General features: G+C 42.8%; 1 protein-coding gene across 2 annotated transcripts in view; it reads left to right on the top strand.

Annotated features, from left to right (window-relative positions):
• fam20b (FAM20B glycosaminoglycan xylosylkinase) overlaps positions 1-17,964 on the top strand; it is a 43,839-nt gene extending 25,875 nt beyond the window's left edge. For both annotated transcript variants that reach the window (XM_085398118.1, XM_085398119.1), the window contains 4 exons: positions 9,856-10,027; positions 13,248-13,439; positions 16,302-16,361; positions 16,447-17,964. In XM_085398118.1, the coding sequence (XP_085254244.1) occupies positions 9,856-10,027; positions 13,248-13,439; positions 16,302-16,361; positions 16,447-16,678 (656 nt within the window). In that variant the 3' untranslated portion in view covers positions 16,679-17,964. The remainder of the gene's footprint in view (positions 1-9,855; positions 10,028-13,247; positions 13,440-16,301; positions 16,362-16,446) is intronic.
• The last annotated feature ends 200 nt before the right edge of the window (positions 17,965-18,164 follow it).

Below are 18,164 nucleotides of genomic sequence, written 5' to 3' on the forward strand. Positions count from 1 at the left end.
CAGTTTGTAACGTTAGTCTTTGTTTATACAAATCTGGAGAGGGGGTTGTAGAGTGTTGCTCATCCAATTGCGAAATAAGGTGTATCAATTCAGAAAGACGTTTCTGTTTCTGTTTTCTAGTATATGAACAGTATGATATAATATGGCCCCGTAAGAATGCTTTTAAGCTTTCCCAAACCGTACTATAGGCCATGCCAGGCGTAATGTTTGTTCTTATAAAGATATCAGTTTGTTTGGAAAGATATTCCACAAACTCCTTATCTGACAAAGAAAGAGGATTGAGTCTCCAGGAGTACACAAAGGGTTCATCCGGGAAGCCGAGTTCCAAAACAAGTGGACTGTGATCAGATATTACTATGCTATTGTATTTACAAGTCTTGATATTGGGAAGCAATTTTTTGTCAACAAAAAAGTAGACTATACGAGAATACATTTGATGCACTGCAGAAAAAAAGGAATATTGTTTAGTGGAGGGGTAGAGAAATCGCCACGCATCAACAGCCCCATAGGTTTGTAAATATGACTGTAACACTAATGAGGATTTAGGGAGTTGAAGTCTTTTATCTGAGGAGCGATCTAGTACTGGATCCATAACAGTATTCATGTCCCCTCCAAGGATCAATTGGTGTGTATTGATCTGTGGAAGGGAATTAAGAAAGTCATTGAAAAAAGTTGAGTCATTCCAATTCGGAGCATATACGTTTGCCAAAATAAGTGAAGTATTAAACAGGGACCCTGTCACAACTACATAGCGACCATTTGGGTCAGCTATTGTGTGAGAGACTATAAACGGAGTATTCTTATTAATCAAAATTGCTGCACCTCTGGCTTTACCATTGAATTTGGAATGAAAAATTTGTCCAACCCAATTTTGTCTTAATCTGGCATGATCTGTATTCTTAAGGTGTGTTTCTTGAAGAAACGCTACATGTACTTTAAGATAAAGAAGATGAGAGAGTACCTTATTTCGTTTCACTGGGTGGTTCAATCCCTTCACATTCCAACTAATAAAGTTAACATGGCAGCCATTACTCACAGCAGTTGAAGTGTCATCAACAGAAGTCATCACCATATAAGTACATGATGAAAAAGGCGGTTCCAAACACAAATACCAATCCTATCATGGGTGCACACTGAAACGTCGTTGTTAACAATAATCTGAGCAAATAATATACAACAAAAAAGAAAAAAAAAAACAAAAGAAAAAAAAGAAAAAGTAGGTAAATCCCTCCCACCCACCTCCCCGTGTTCAGTGTTGTCCCCAAACGACACACACCAATTTCCCAAAGCTCCCCTGCTTCTATTAAGAGGTCCCATTCACCTTATTCATAACCACAGCCCCACATGAGCAGAAGCATCTGAACTATGAATCACACATGTAGTCCAAAATATATTCAAATTAGAAAGTCACAAAGTCCAACATAATAGAGTAAAATAATTAAGAGAAGGAAAGAGAAAAACTCCCACGTCACATTTACCCGTAACCAAAAAACGGACCTGTTTCACTTCTCATCAAAGCTGACCCCGGAGTCCCTTTTAAGTGACAAGTACTGGAATATAGTTAACCTCCCAGGAAACAAGGGCAAACTCACCAACATCTGAGATTTCTAAATGAACATTGAACATGAAACTAAGCTAAACCAGAGATCGTCCGTTTATTGATTGACAAAAATATAGTCACGATGGTATGAAAGTCCCGGTGGTTCTTATGAAATGTCATTCGGGAGATGACTCAAACTTGGAGTCAATGAAATCTTTCACTGCTTTAGGAGAGTCGAATACCTGTGTTTCTCCATTAAACAAGATCCGAAGCCGGGCAGGATAAAGAAGACCGTAGCGAACTCCGTCTTTTTTCCGTAGTAGTCCCTTCACCTCGCTGAAAGCAGCCCGGCGTCTGGCCAGGTCGGCGCTGTAGTCAGGAAAGATGAAGATCTGCTTCCCTTGAAACTCCAGCCGGCCTTTCTGTCTGGCTAAGCGCTGTATCCGCTCCTTCTCCTGGTAGTAATGAATGCGAACAATGAACGGCCGCGGTCGCCCTCCCTCCGTGGGCAGCGCAACCGCCGCCCGGTGAGCTCTGTCCAGGATCGGAGCCTGCTCCAAACCGCCGGGACCACCCAGTACAACGTGCAACAGATCAGCAACAAACTTAGTGGGATTTCCTTATTCGGCTCCCTCCGGCACTCCTAAGTACGCAAGTTGCATCGTCTTCCCCGATTCTCCAAGTCGTCCGTTTTCAGCAGCAACTTCTTGTATTGGTTACTCAGATCTGCGAAACATGTCTCCATAACTTCTAGCCGCTTGTCCAGATTATTCGAGCCTTCTTCGTGTTCGCCCAACTTCTCAGTACATTCGTCAAGAGTGGTTTGGATGGACGAAATGGCTCGTTTAATTTCGTCCCGTAGGTTGTCATTTTCCTCTTGAATCACTTCTTTGACAATGTCGCGGAAAGCTAGCAGTGTCGCTGGGTCAACGGTAGTTTTGCTAGCGGTCTCTGAGCAGCTAGCCTGCGCTCCTTTAGCAGACTGCTTAGGAGGCATTTCACTTCGAGATAAGGCAAAAAGACGGAAAGAACAACAGCTAAAACAATGCTGACTTTCTTAATAGAGCTTAAGAAATCTCTGAATTGGGCCACAATAGGTGAACCATAAAGTAATTTAACAGATAAACGGGACCTCGTGGTTTGCGCGTCTACTCCATAACGCGCCCCCTAGCGGACCCCCATCCCTGGTTCTTTGATAACAGAGTGAGGTGTTTCACTATGGGAATCGCCTCGGTGTGACCAACTACGGAAGCTCCAACGACACCACGTCTGTCTATGATAGACCTGTCGAGCCGTGCTCAGGGCTCTACCCCCACATTCTAACACGGCCGACCAGCTCCTCCTAACTCATTCCAAGCAGATTTCTTTCCGTGCCTAAGCAAGGAGGGAAGTGTTGGTGAAACTCCTCACTCCGTTATCAAAGAACCAGGGATTACGTTAAGTAACCCAACGTTCTTTTTCTAACTCCGCTCGGTGTTTCACTATGGGAGATATGGCCAGCTCCCGAAGCTACTCTCCAGTACTACTCCAGGATCTCAGGTTGAACCTGAGGCCCCAGAATCCAGCACTACCGGAGCCATGGATGATTGTGAAACATCCAGCCGATAAAACCGGACAAACGTGTGCGGCATAGCCCAGCTTGCTGCCGCACAAATATCCTGGACTGATACACCTCTGAACAAAGCCCAGGATGTGGCCACACCCCTAGTGGAGTGAGCTCGGAGTCCCGGGGGGGCCTGCAAGCCCTTACAGCTATAAGCCAGAGCTATGGCCTCTACGATCCAATGAGCTGGCATGATACGGGCCTGCCCTTGTGAGGGGAGGCCCAGGAAACAAACAGCTGATCCGACTTCCTGAATCCAGCTGTTCTGTCAACATAAGTTGACATAAGTCCCCAAGGCACAAAGTGTTCAGCCTCTGCTCCCTCTCTGAAGAGAATGGAGGGGGGTGAAAAGCTAGGAGCTCTACTGTAGAGCACCTGTATGACGTTTCCAGCACTTTAGGGACAAAGGCTGGGTTAGGCCTCAGGCGTGCTTTAGTGAGTCCCGGGGCCAGCTGTAGACAAGAGGGGTGAATAGACAGAGCCTGTAATTCACTAACTCGCTTGGCTGTGGTTAGAGCCAACAGCAGAGTGGTTTTAAGAGAGAGAAACTTCAACCCCACTGCCCCAATAGGCTCAAAGGGGTGGTGGGAGAGGGCATCTAAAACGACTGACAGATCCCATAAAGGCACCAGTAGTCTAGAAACTGGAAGCGTTTGACGCGCCCCTCTCATGAAGCGACATACAAGGGGGTGCTGACCGGCAGGTTTATCACCAAACCCCACGTGGCAGGCTGAAATGGCTGCTAAATAGACCTTTATGGTGGAAAAAGCTCTCCTTTTGTCCAGCAAGTCTTGAAGAAATCACAACAGCTCCACCACTGAACACTGAAAAGGGATAATCTGCTTTTCATGGTACCACTCTTCAAAAACACGCCATTTACTGCTGTAAATGGAACGAGTGGAGGAGGCTCTGGCATTCTGAATGGTTTCAATAACCTTCAGAGGCATGCCTGCTGCCTTCAAATTCCACCTTTCACAGGCCAGGCCCAGAGAGCAACCTGGTCTGGATGTGGATGGTATATCTCCAGCCCCTGATCCCTCACTCTGATCAGTGTTGGGGAGATCGGGCTGAGGGGAGGGAAAGCATACAGCAGAGTTTTTGGCCATGGATGGGCCAGTGCATCCACGCCCAGTGGCGCATCTGCGTCTGACAGGGAGAAAAACAGAGGGCACTGTGTGTTTTCTCGCGAGGCGAAGAGATCTACGGCAGCCCGGCCGTATCTCTGCCAAATCTGCTCCACCACCTGTGCGTGAAGCCTCCATTCTCTGAACAGTGGATTTCCTCTGGACAGGAGGTCCGCCCCCCTGTTCAGAATTCCTGGCAGCCGAGTGCTGCTCCACACAATTATTTCCCTGGCTAACCTGTGTAGCTGCTGGGAATGGGTGCCTCCCTGGCGGTTGATATAAGCAACTACAGTGGAGTTGTCTGTTTTCACTCAAATATGTTGTCCCCGGAGATACGGCAGAAAATGCCGTAAGGCTAGGAGCACCGCACGGAGCTCCAGCACATTTATGTGATTCAGAGCGAGTCTCTGTGACCAAACGCCATTCACTGCTCTGCCCGTCATAGTTGCACCCCAACCTGACAGGGGTGCATCTGTGGTCAGCGTCACCCTGGATGATACTGCCCCGAGAGGTACCCCCGCAGCGAGAGCTGTCGGGCTCCTCCAAGGCCGGAGAGCCGCGATACACGGCTGTGTTATTTTTACACCACGACTGAGATGTTCTCGAGGGCGCAGCTGCAGAGAAGCGACCCATCGCTGAAAATCTCTCATCATAAGAAGCCCCAAATGTACCACCGATATCACCAAGGCCATGAGGCCAAGGAGGCGGAGACAGAGTCGGAACTGCACGACTTTCCCCAGCTGAAAACGGGAAAGACAGTGAGTGAAGGATGCGATCCTCTGCTCTGAAAGTGCGATACGATAAGAGATGGAGTCTATTCTGAGCCCCAGATACTCTGTAAACTGTGCGGGTTCCAAGTGGCTCTTTTCCAGGTTGATTGTGAACCCAAGCTCCGTGAGGTGATTCACTACCACCTCGGAGTCTTTGATCGCGCGATCGTGAGCATATTAGATAATCGTCTGTGTAAGAGAATATTCTGATGCCGCTGTTCCTTAACGGAGACAGCGCTGCCTCCACACATTTGCTGAACACCCTTGGGGCTAAGGATAGCCCGAATGGGATAGTTTAAAACTCGTACGCTACGCTCTGATAAGTGAACCTGAGATATTTCCTGTGTGGAGGATAAATGGCGATGTGGAAATATGCGTCTGATAGGTCGATTGTAACAAACCAATCGCCTGTGTGAGTTGAGCGACTATGCGTCTTGTGTGTGAGCATTCTGAATGTGTACTTTCTCAAATGCTTGTTTAACACACGCAGATCCAGAATAGGACGGAGCGACGTTCCGTCCTTTTTCGGGATGAGGAAATAGTGTAAGTAAAAGCCCTGCTGAGCTTCTTCACTCGGAACCGCTCTGATCGCCTGTTTCCTCCTCCAGCACATTTGCTGAATCGCCACTGGCCACAGAAGCTAACACTCCGCTGAATCTCGGTGGTTTTACCGCAAACTGTAGTCTGTTACATGGGAAATGGTTGACAAGACCCAGGGATGAACCACGCATGCGTGCCACCGCTCCAGCCGCGCCGCGAGCGGGCCTCTGAAGATGCGGAAGCGTGACGTCACCCCTGTTTCCCGGAAGGAGTTGGGGCTCTCCCCCTCGGGAAGAGTGTGAGCTCCCCCCGCTGGGAACAAAGACAAATGGCAGTGATTTCCTTTTGTTTTTATTTTGAAACTGGGGGAACATTCTGCCCTTGGCAAACTGCCTGGCTGCAGAAATGCGCGTTTTATTTCTTTTGTTACCCCCAAACCACAGTGAAGTGTCTGGTGACTCTGGGCAGTGCTTGGTAACACAGACAGAGTGCTTAGGAGTGCTTGGTGACGCTGCGCCATTTGTCCACAAGTCTGTCCTTCCTGAACTGGAGGAGGAGACTGAGAGGGTGCTCCTGGTGAACTGGAAACTTCCGGAGACCCTGAACCTTGGAGTGATTTGGTTACCCCTTCTAACACCTTCCTTCTCTTTGGGGGAGAAGAGAGGGGTGACACAGAATGTTGCAGATGTGCTAGGCTGACCGCTTCTTTTTCCCCTCTCCGGGGTGTGACGGCTTGTTCTTTGCAGCAGCTGCTGCAAAGGAATGCTTGCCCCAAAGTCTTTGGTTCTCTACCTTGGCCTGGTGGGCACCCTGCTGGTCTCCTGCTCCTCTCTGCATTCTGACCCCACTCTGTCTCCCTCTCACAGCTGTTGCTGCAAAGCCAGCTCTTGGCACCTGCTGGGGCTGAGAGTTAGGTTTTCTGGGTAAGCAGAGGTTGAATGCTTCTCCCTCCTGCTTTCTGCGAGTGCTTGTTTCTCTCATTCTCTCCAGGGCTGGGCCAAAGAGACTCTTGGTTGGGTCATAAGCTGCATCCATGACCTCAGCCTTCTGAGCATCACCTAGGCCTGACAGGTTTAGCCACAAGGCTCTCTCACCCGAGACTGCAAGGCCCATAACACGGCCACACCCTTGGACTGCGAATGAGATCATTAACCACGCAGATTTCATCCCAGAGGGCTGGGTTCGGGGAACCCGAGTCAAGCTGACGGCCCATGTCTTCCAGAATTTCTGCCTGATATGCTGATAGCAGTGTGACTGCATTAAGCGAGCATACTGACTGGCAGCATATTTGTACATCCTTTGATAAATAGATGCCCTGAGGCGATCTATCTTATTGGGCAATGAAATGCTAGAAGAAGCTGAGATTGCCCTGCGGTTAGGGTGAAGGTGATACGCCACTGAAGGCTCCACTGCTGGGGGTTCGGTCAGCCCCAGTTCACCCATCCCCTGGATCTCAAGCTTAGAGCAGCCCTTGGTCGGAAGCTTGTTTTTAAAAGGGCTTGACCAATAGCGACTCATTTCTTTCATGCAGGCCGGGACTGCTGGCAGAAGCTGCTTTGGTGGTGGCAAGGCTGGTGGGAGCCTTTTGCCGTCATACATGTCGCGTTCTGCCCCTTCGGAATCCTGGGCGGCTGGCCATGGGATGCCTAGCTTGGCAGCAGCCCATTTGCAGACCTCGTACAAATTGCTGTCCACCGGGGGTGCAACTTCAAATGCAACTTTTTTCCGTTAGTAACTTAATGCTAACCGAACCCTAGGTCGACCAACAAGCTAATGCTAGTGAGACGCTAATGTGGTTCGTGGCCTGCTAACAAGTTAATGCTAGCCGGACACTGAACGAACAGCTTGCCGTAACGCGTTAGCCCGAGTCACACAACGTCGGCTACCTCGCTACCTGAAACCAGGAACCGTTGGGACAGCTCGCCTGACGCGGTTGCTGTTCCACAGTGCAACTCTAAGTACACTTCTTTCGAAGGACTTACTCAGCACGATCCAAACTGGAACCGGAAAAACTGCGTTCGGCAACGTACTCCTACACGGGACGCCTGAGAACTGTTAAGCAGCTAATCAAGTTAGCCTGGATGCGATGAGGGAGCTCAAAGTAGTTTCTCATGGGAAGAAAGCGAGAATGAGTTAGGAGGAGGGGATGAGGGGGCGGAGCCCTGAGCACGGCTCGACAGGTCTGTCATAGACAGACGTGGTGTCATTGGAGCTTCCGTAGTTGGTCACGCCGAGGCGATTCCCATAGTGAAATACCGAGCGAAGTTAGAAAAAGAACAATACATTTTGTTTGTTTTTTTTGGTACTGAAAAAAGCACAGCTATATTATGAAATCATATACATTTATTGAATTGTCTGTTTATAAAATGGGTAAGAACAGGTTAAGAGATTTTACAGAACATGCCTGTAATTTTCTTTCTACATTCATTCAGTATACTGTCATCACAAAGAAAGACATCAGTACACCTCCTTGGTGGTAACATGATGTTTCTTCTGTTAGTTTTTTTCATTATGCAGAGCCATCCAGTGGGTTGAGGTAGTAAGCCTTTTCTGGCTTGCAGGCTTCCTATGTTTACATTCATGATATATTCAATTTTCATTTTTATTTATATAGTGCCAAGTCACAACAACTGTTGCCTGTATTTTGTAAGGTAAAGACCCACCAATAATACAAAGAAAACAGAGGTTCGACAGTAGGGGAAAAAACCCTCCTTTTTAACAGGAAGAAACCTCCGGCAGGACCAGGATCAGAAAGAGATAACAAGATGTGATTTTTTTTTTTTTTTTTTTTTTTTTTTTAACTTTAATTCAAGCAGTTAACAAAGTACTGCATTAACTGCTCAGGTCCCCATTTTCAGAGGCTTAAAAGTAATTGGACCGTTGACTGAAAAAACGTTTCATGGCCATGTGAGATTTACTACAAATGTGACTGATAAAAGGTCTGGAGTTGATTCTAGTAGTTGTTGTTGAATTGGCATTTGGTATCTTTCTTTCTGGGATTGTCTGCAGCCCAACGAAATTTCTGCTATCATGAAGATATCAAAAAATGTTAACTGATTGTTGATTTGGCCATTCCTATGTTCTTAAAAAGAATGAATGTACTAGCCAGCTAGCAACTACCGAAAGGCTCGAAAACCACAGAAGACAATTGAAGCGGATAAGGACATGATTTCCTTGGTTAAGAAAAATCTCCTTTGATACTCAATAAAAAGAAGGACAGATCAGATTAAACTTGGCCAGAAAACATCTGAAAAGATCTATCTGCTTGTTTGTGGATCTCTCTGCCTTCAGGTAAATCTTCAAATAATTGAAAGTATCGTCAAACATAGCAATGTTACAGAAAGAGCACGCATGTTTGCATGTATGGATCCAGACAACAAATCTTTCTTCATGAGGATGGTGATAGAAGCAGTAAGATGACATTTGAAGTATACAGGTTTATACTCTCTGCTCAGATCCAGATAAATGCTACAAAACTAAACAGAGCAACCCAACAGTTTATGAAAAAGAAACGGGATCATGTGCAATGGTCAGATTAGTCACTTGATACCACCCCAATAGTGCATGCTTTTCAGTTGATGAAGACAAATCCAGAGAGACCAACAACCAGCAGCATCTGAAGGAAGCTGCAGTAAAAACTTCACTGAGCATCTCAAGGCATGAGAAACAGCATTTGTTGATGTCCATGGGTTTTAGACTTAAGATAGACACTGACTGCAATGGATTTTTTTTCTCCAAATAATAAAAACAATCTTTATATAAAAATAATGTTTGTCTATCCAGTTAATTTTAAAAATTCTAAAGCAATACTTTTGTTATAACTGCTGAATTCAAGGTGAGACTGCACTTCAGCGCATCTTTTTCCAGTAAAAACAGAAAGTGTTTGGTCTCATCGTTGTATTTGGAACTTTAGGGTCATGATCTGTATGAGATCTTAGCAGCGAAACCCTGTTTCACTTGTTCATGGTTTTAGTGCCTGAAGGTGCTAGCGCTGCAGTTTCAGGGATGTTTTGATGGTTTGGCCCTAAGCAAAACTGCTTTGTCAAATGTCACTGAGGTCTTTGTATCTGAAAGCACAGGATAAGGTTGTTTGATTAATCTGTGTGTGTGCGTGCTCACACTTCATAAGAACTAACCCAATTAACCTAAGCATTTTGTCCCCCACCCACCCTCCTTCCACCATTGTGCTAGTTTTTACCTCTTTGTTTGCATCTCTTGTGTCACTGATGCCAAGCTGATTTGTTTTTATCGGTTTAATTTTTTTCCCTGTGTCCCCAGGCAATAATACATGTTTCTATGGGAAGTGTTACTACTGTCGGGAGAGTGAGCCAGCATGTGCAGAGGGGGAAATCATGGAGGGGTCATTAACCCTTTGGCTGCCAGATGTCTGGCCACTGCAGAAACACAGACACCCTTGGGGACGCACATACAGAGAGGGGAAACTGGCAAGGTGGGTGTCAAGCGTGAGTCCCAAAAAGCAGCGGTTTTTACAGTTAGGGGAAATCCTCTGACTTGAATTCATTCTTGTGTTTTGATGTTGTTGTTGCTGCCAACATATTAAATAGTAAAATGTTCAGTTGCTGCTTGTTTGTGAGTCTATCTGCCTTAAATTATGTCTTCAGTTACTAAAAAGCATGATGTGTTGCATGAAATCAGGTGACAGATTTGGCCATTGAGGAATATCAAATTTCTTTGATTCTGCTTTTCCAGTATGTTTGCGTCATTATTTGTTTGTCCTGGGACGTGTTATTTAACTAGTTTTGGAACAATTAGCTGACTCTGGGCAGAGAGTATAGCTTTGCACACTTCCAAATGCATCCTGCTATTGCTCTCAGCAGTCACATCATCAATTAACACTAGGGGTCACGCATGCCCATACCATCACATGCCTCCACCATGTTCGACAGATGATGTGATAGTTTTGTATCATGAGCTGTTCTTTTCCTTCTCCATAAACTTGGTTTCATCTATCCAAAGATTGTTTTTAAAATGTTTTATAAATATATATATATATATATATATATATATATATATATATATATATATATATATATAAAATATTATTATTATTATATATTTTTTTTTTTTCCAGAGCTGTGCTGGCAAAATGTAGAGTTGTTTACACTTTCTCGTAAACCCTCGGTGTTTCCATTCATGAAAGCATCTCTTGAGTGAAGATTTTAACAATGATACGCCTGCCTCCTCGAGAGTGTTCTTGACTGGGGGGTTTTCTTAACAAAAGGAAAAAATTCTGCAGTTGTACATTTTAGTTGTTTTCTGTGTTTTCTAAGGCTTTTTGGTGTTGGTGAGCAGTGCTTTCATTAATCACTTGTTTATGATCATTGTTTGTAAACTTGCACATTTTTGCTCTAGAATAGACAGAAATTTATTTTACCTTTTCAACCTAATGATGGCCTCCTTCACATTTTGCTTATCTCTTTTTGGCCCTTCACCCAGCAAAATGATACCAAAAACAAGCTCAACTCCAGAGCTTTGGTGTACTTAATCTGGTGTGAAAAAATGAGTGAACAAGCTTCAACTGGCAATGAAAGCACTTGGAATTTTTGAACCTCTGTATGGAGAACTGTAGGGGAAAATTAGACTAGTTGATAAGTAAGTATTCTTATTGCTCATAAATGTTTATTAACTCTAAATACAGCACACAGGATTTCTACAGTCAGAGAAGATTACATCAGCAAGCTAATTATGATGCTAAACACAACTGATCAGTGTCATCCTGCCGTTAGATCACCATACAGCTGGATCAGAAGAGTAGCTATGTGATCTGTTCTTCACACTTAGCAGCCTTATACTCATGTGCAAAAGTCTTGAGCTTTTGTGCGTGCGCACAAACACACACACACACAATTTGTACAGTTCTAATGACCTTGAAAGTCAGTTTCTTTAAGCAGTCTTCATGAATAGTTCTCCAGGCTTCTTGAAGGACATTGAAAGCTATTCTTTGGACGTTTGATGCTATTTGTTCTGTTCTCTTTCAAGATGATTATTTTTGCATAGCTTTTGCCAGACAGACACATTCCAGAGAGTATTGCGTGGTGGATTAAAATATGATTGTATATGTCTGCTCGGAAAGACATGACAGGCTGCTAGCAACAAAGTGCCTAAAAATAGCAAAGAACCAGTTTGATATTCTAAGTTGTCTTCTGTGCAGCGTGGACACAACAGTCGTTCAGCTTGTAGTTTGTAGCCTTTTCAAATTCAAGTAAAAAGAAATGAGGGTTCACTCAAGAATTTTACACTGCACTGTGTCTGTGTTTTGTTACTAAATTCAAGTTAGACCCATTATTCCTCCTGTTTCAGTTTATCTCAGTTTATTCTATTACTGTAATATTGACAATGCGATGTCAAATGGGAAGAATGGTCCTCAAACTTCTTCTGGCATGCCATCCATTGGATCCCAACCACATTTTATCATTATCCCCCAAAAATAAAAAATGCTAGTTGAGTTCTAGTGATGTAAAGTTCAGAATGATTACATTTGAAAACTGTTTAGTTGCACTTTCAAAAGAAAAATCATATTCATTTGACTTAGTTTGTCAGTTTGTTGTCAGTTGTCAGTTTTTCCACCCAGTGGTCACTCATGTCCCACCTGCAGCAGCTTTATTCCACACCAGTGGGGTTTTCCAGATTGAAGTGGGGAACCGTTTTCAGTTTTTCAGTTTAACTTGCAGTTGTATGAAATTTGCAACAAATTCTGATGGAAACATTAACCTGAAAATTAAATCAGTGCTACAGACTTGCTAGAAATCTCTCCACTTCAACTACTGTATCTTACCATGAAACAAAATAGATTGCACTGTCCTTTTTTGTCAATTATTAACAATAAAAGAGGATCCAACTTGGATGTGGAACTTTTGGCATGTGGAACTTTTAGTGAAATAAAGTTCCACATGCCAGTAACAACACATGACTCGTATATTGAAGGAAATTATAAAGTTTGGTTTCACTCTCCTTTTTTCCCACCATGGTCATCTGTGCCCCCATGAGTCGTTTTTGCTCCACTCATGGGGGCATCCCCACATTTTGAGAGTCATTGACCAAAGGGAACCAAAACAAGGGAGTTGGCTTTCATTATGATAGGTCACTTGTAACCATTGTCCTTAATGTAAATATGTAAGAAAAGTTGTGTATGTTTCTGTTCCGTGTCCTGTGTACTTTGTTTGTATATGTGTCTTTTTGGCTGCTGTTACAACCAAATTTCCCCTTGTGGGACAATTAAAGGATTATTCTATTCTATTCTATTCTCACTGGTCTCAAAATATTGTGTGAAGGCCACTGAAAATAAGGGATTGTGTTGCCATCAATACCAGAAGTTTGATTGCATTTCAGCAAATTAACTCTACACTTTGACACGTGCATTTTCTTAAGTGTAAGTGTTGTTAAATGTTTCACTTTACCAGAGAACGTCTGGCGCTGCGATGCTGTATTAGTGAGCAAATTAACAGCAGTAAGAGAAGCAACCTGGTCTTATTTTTAGGATCTTTTTACTTTTTAATAATTCTGGCTTTCTAAAACCCTGAAATGACCTGAAGTGGTTTTTCTTTTCTTTTCCTGTGTGAGGGGCGTGGTTATGCACGCTCCCTGTTTGACAATATGGTGATGTGCGAAAATCTTACTTCAGACGATTTGAACGTGTGTTTATTTTTCAGGTGGGAGTATGACGAGAGCTACTGTGAGGCAGTGAAGAAGATGCCCCCATATGATGCAGGGCCAAGGCTGCTAGATGTTATTGACACGGCGATTTTTGATTACCTTATTGGAAATGCTGATCGTCATCACTACGAAAGTTTCCAGGATGATGGAGGTGCCAGCATGCTTATCCTTCTTGACAACGCCAAGAGGTGAGCTGTGGGTTTCGTGTTTTTTTTTTTTTTTGTTTTTGATAGTTAGGTGGGGGGAGGGGGGGTGCTCTTCATGAAAACGGGAATCCAAAATGGGACTTTCCCTCCTCAGATGAATGTTTACTTTTTCTTACTGGCTTTAATTACTTAACCATTTCCAAACTTAAGTGGGAATACTGTCCATCCAGTAAAGAAAAACTGCAAGTTTAACCAGAAATCTTGTGTAAAATTGCAGCTAATTCTGTCAGAAACAATAACTTTTGAAATAAATCAGTGTCACGGACTTACTGGAAAATTCTGCACTCTGTTCATAACAATAGTCTGAATATTTGTTGGTTTAAAATGGAGCACTGTAACAAAAAATAATTTCCCCCAGGGATCAATAAAGTATTCTGATTCTGATTCTGATTTTTCAGACTAATAATTATATTTTCATTTTCAGGTTGTTGTTTTTTTTTGTTGTTTTTTTTTTTACATTTTCCGGTGCTCGTCTTTTATTTTATTTCTTTTTTTTTATTACAAGAATTCACTTATCACTATTGAAGCTACTTTATAACTGACTCATGAAGAACACCCACTTCCATGAAGTGAGGACTTTGAGATGTTAACCCGTCTTTGAAGTTATTTTTGTTTTTGCTGATCAAAACCCAGCAGTGGAAAATTTCTAAGCAGCATTTTTCAGTATTGGCAGGATGAGGTTAAGTGTGGTAAGAAACAAACCTTTTACTGGGAATAATGTATACCAATAGAAGTGCTGAGTAATTTCTTGTCTTTCCTTTTTTTAATGAAGAGTATAATCTATATTTTCTATGCAGTGAAAATACCCTGCAGCTGGTACTCTTTGCAGGCCAATAATGGCCCAATTCTTGGATTTTTATTAGAACTCTTTCAGATTAAGCTGGAAGCAATGGATTCTTGCTCTCTGTCATATAGCTGACTAGCATTGGTAAGGCTAATTGTGGAATTCATTTTAGTTCTTACCAACATGATCAAAACAAACTACACCTTCTTTCAACAACACATGGCATATTACCGCGTGCCATTTATTTTTTCATTTATTCATTCATTCATTTATTTATTTATCTATTTATTTATTTAATTATTTCACAAAAGCTAAGCTAAAGTCCAGAAACCATGTTTAAAAAACTCTGTGCATGCCATCATTCATTAGCTGGTAGAACCACTTCTAGCGGCAAGTAGTTTTCTGTATGACTTTATCAGCCTCTCACCTCATCGTGCAGGAATTTGAGCCCACTCGCTTACCACATTGACTGAGTTTATTGAGGTTTAAATGCATTCATTTAAGCCCAACTGGCCTTTCAGTTAGAGGTCTGGATTTTTTGGTTACTGCAACACTCTGATTCTTTGAATTTTCGGCCATTGTGTTGTAGAGTTGCTGCTGTTCTGCTCGTTGTGTTGCATGACCCAGTTTAGGCCAAGCGTTAGCTGTTGGACGGATGGCTTCACCTTTGACTCTACAATACTTTGAGTCAAGCATGAACTCCTTTGTATACCAGTTACTGCTAGTTCCCCATTTCCTGTCATTACCCCTCCAACACTGTGCTGTCAGTTGCTATGAGGTGTTTGTTCTCATATGCTATGCTTGATTTTCAACAAACGTGGTTTTGTGCATTATGGGTAAATATCTCATTAAGTTACATTTACATGTAACACACTAATTGAGGCCTGTAGATTATGAGATGTAACACTTGTGTTGTTTGCAGTTTGCTGCGACGCCCACCCCTGTTTCTGAAACACATATTTTGTTTAGTATTTTGTCCTAGTTCCCTGTGATCTTTTTTTTCTTTCCAATGATCGGCCGCAACCAGTTGCAGCAGATGGTAGCTTCTCCCTGAGCCTGGTTCTGCTGGAGGTTTCTTCCTGTTAAAGTGGAGTTTTTCCTTTTTGAGGTTTTTCTCTTATACTGTAGCATCTTTACCTCACAGTGTAAAATCCCTCACGACAAATGCTGTGGCAAACTGGAGATATATAAATAAACTTGAAATGAAAAATTACATTTCCCACTTATGAATCTTTCTCAATGCAGAATGATGGGTTTCAAATTGTTTGCAGATGGCCTTAAACCTTTGCCAGATTGTCAGGAAGCAACAATTTCTCCTAAAATCATTCTTGATGTCTTTCCTCCTTGGCATCACACACCTAAATGCTCCATACCTGCTTGCCCTCATAATTTCTCTTAATTCAATAAGACACACACTTCTTCTGCATTCTGCCCTAGTTTTTGTTGCATAAATGATGACACAGTGTAATATGTCAAGTGTTGTTGTTCATCTGAGTTTATTTAATTTTAGAACTTTTTAAAGACCAGATGATTTTGTTTATTATGTCCTGGTACATAAAACCTTGGAACTGAAAAAACTGTGTATATTTATTTTCACATTACTGCGTTACTGTATGTATTACAATCAAATTTAATTAGAAAAGGGCTTAAGAGCCTGACACTCTCAGTCTTAAAAGTCGTGTGAATAGGAATGAATGCATTTAGCTACATTGCCAGGAGAGTTTTCACAATGGGATACAGTTAGATCTTGTAATACATGATTTAACTGTATGTAAAGATATAAAATATACAGCTCCTGTTTGTTGAAGGTCATGCTAGTTTTGGACATGGCTGGACTCAGATCCAGACTCTAGTTTGGAAAGCTTTACGGGTTTTAGATTGTCCGAGAATCTAATAACTCCTCAGGAGCTCTTCAGAAACAGGGAAACTGCTATTCTAGCAAATTCAGTCGAGGTGTGTGCGTGTGTGTGTGTGTGCGTGTGTGTGTGTGTGTTTCAAGTGCTTTATGCTGGGGTTTTTTTTTTAATCTTTCGTAATTTTTCTTTTATGTCCTCGTGCAGCTTCGGGAACCCAGCTCTGGACGAGCGAAGCATTCTTGCACCACTCTACCAGTGCTGCATGTAAGTCGGAGAATTCCCAAATACAATTTCCTGTTTACCAGGTTATGTTTTTTTTCTACTGTAGTGTCTCTCCCTTTCTCGGTAGGGTTCGTGTGTCCACGTGGAATAGATTAAACCTGCTGCGAAGTGGAGCTCTGAGCTCAGCCATGCGACAGGCTCTGGCATTTGATCCCATTCACCCAGTCCTAGCTGAACCACACCTTGCAGCCCTGGATAGGCGTCTATCTGGAGTTATAGAAACCATAAAGCAGTGCATGGAGGCACAGGGCCCTGATAACACCCTAATAGAGGACCGAATGAACCTACCACATCCTTAAAAGGAAGGAAAGGAGAAAGGGAGGGGAAAAAAGCCAAGACTTTCCAGCCTGGACCTGGAGGGAGACGAGTGACCAAACAGATCAGCTCTGGTGTTTAAAGAAGGGACAGCAAAATGACAGGGTGGAATAAATGTTTCTCCCCCCGTTTCCCTTCTTTGTAATGCTGAACACTTGCACTCGAGTGATTCTCTAAAAGGTGCAAAATCATGGGATTCAAAGAGTTGAAACTGCGTCACTGTTAACCATTTAAACTTTCTCTCAGGACTGTTGTGCACTACAGGATGTGATCTGCTGTAAGGACCGCTTCTTCTATTACTACTGGTTTAGATGACACTCATGCCTTGTGCCAAATCCTCTCTCCTGGTCACGCTTCTCCTTGACAGTCGGCTAAGGAGAAAGGATGGAGATGAACATATTCGAGAAAGGAGGAGGGAATGTTAAATTGAGCCTGTTGTGAGTTGTTGTTGGTTCAAGCAGCTTGGAGTTTACAGTCCAGGAAACTGAAAATGTTTTTCTGTAGAAATGACAGGAAATTTAAAAAAAATATTTTTTTGAGCTGATTTGTTTTTCTCCCTTTCCTCGAATTGAAAAATAACTCGAAGAAATAGAGAACTGACTCAATTCTGTGTACATAACTAAAGTAACTAGTGATGTAGAATTATGAGACAAAAGAATATAAATTTGTGGATTATAAATTAAATGATGTTAAAGCTGTGTGTTTGTGTCCGGGGGTACGCGTGTGTGTAGATGAATAACTGCCACATTGTGTCACAAATAAGAAAGCTACTGACTTGCCCGACTCGAAGGATCATGATGCAGAGGTCAGGTGTGTGTGTGTGTGTGTGTGTGTGTGTGTGTGTGTTCGTTCATCTTTAACAATAAACTATTGTCTATTTAATTCCGATTTCTCTCAGGCAAACTTTCTTCTCTGTGTTCAGTACTTGAAAGTTCAAATCCTGTGGTCAGATGTGTGGAAGGGACTTTCACTTTAGTCTTACTAGTTTGGATATTTTTTTTTAGTCAGATTTGACCTGAAATATGTCACAGGTCATATCTGGAACACACCAACATTCAGTTTATTATAACTAGTTTTGTTTTTCGTGTTGCCTCGTCTCACTTTCTGTAAACGATTGTTTTGAATTGTTCAAATTTGAATCACCTCTCATGTCCTAAATGTAGTTCAAATTTAATGCAGCAGTTCCATATTAGTCAAAAAAAAAAAAACAGTTTGTGTCACGCTGTCTGATTTTTGTGCCATAGCTTTGATTAAAGGCTGGTTTCACTTATGGTGACCTTAGATTTTAATAGATATTGGGTTTTATAGAGCAAGTGCAGTTTGCACACATCGAGGGGAGAGAGGGGGGTATTTTAATGATTAAAGTGTGTGTGGGGGGGTATTTTCAGTTGTGGTTAGCACATCTGTGAGAAGTGAGTACCATCCATCCCCCTTTATTCTGTGATCCTCCGATGCCGTCAAGACTTCAAG

This window comes from Rhamphochromis longiceps, linkage group LG23, assembly GCF_057381845.1.
Source record: "Rhamphochromis longiceps isolate RC_006_pf linkage group LG23, R_longiceps_female_GT1.1, whole genome shotgun sequence".
In the NCBI taxonomy this organism is placed as follows: Eukaryota; Metazoa; Chordata; class Actinopteri; order Cichliformes; family Cichlidae; genus Rhamphochromis; species Rhamphochromis longiceps.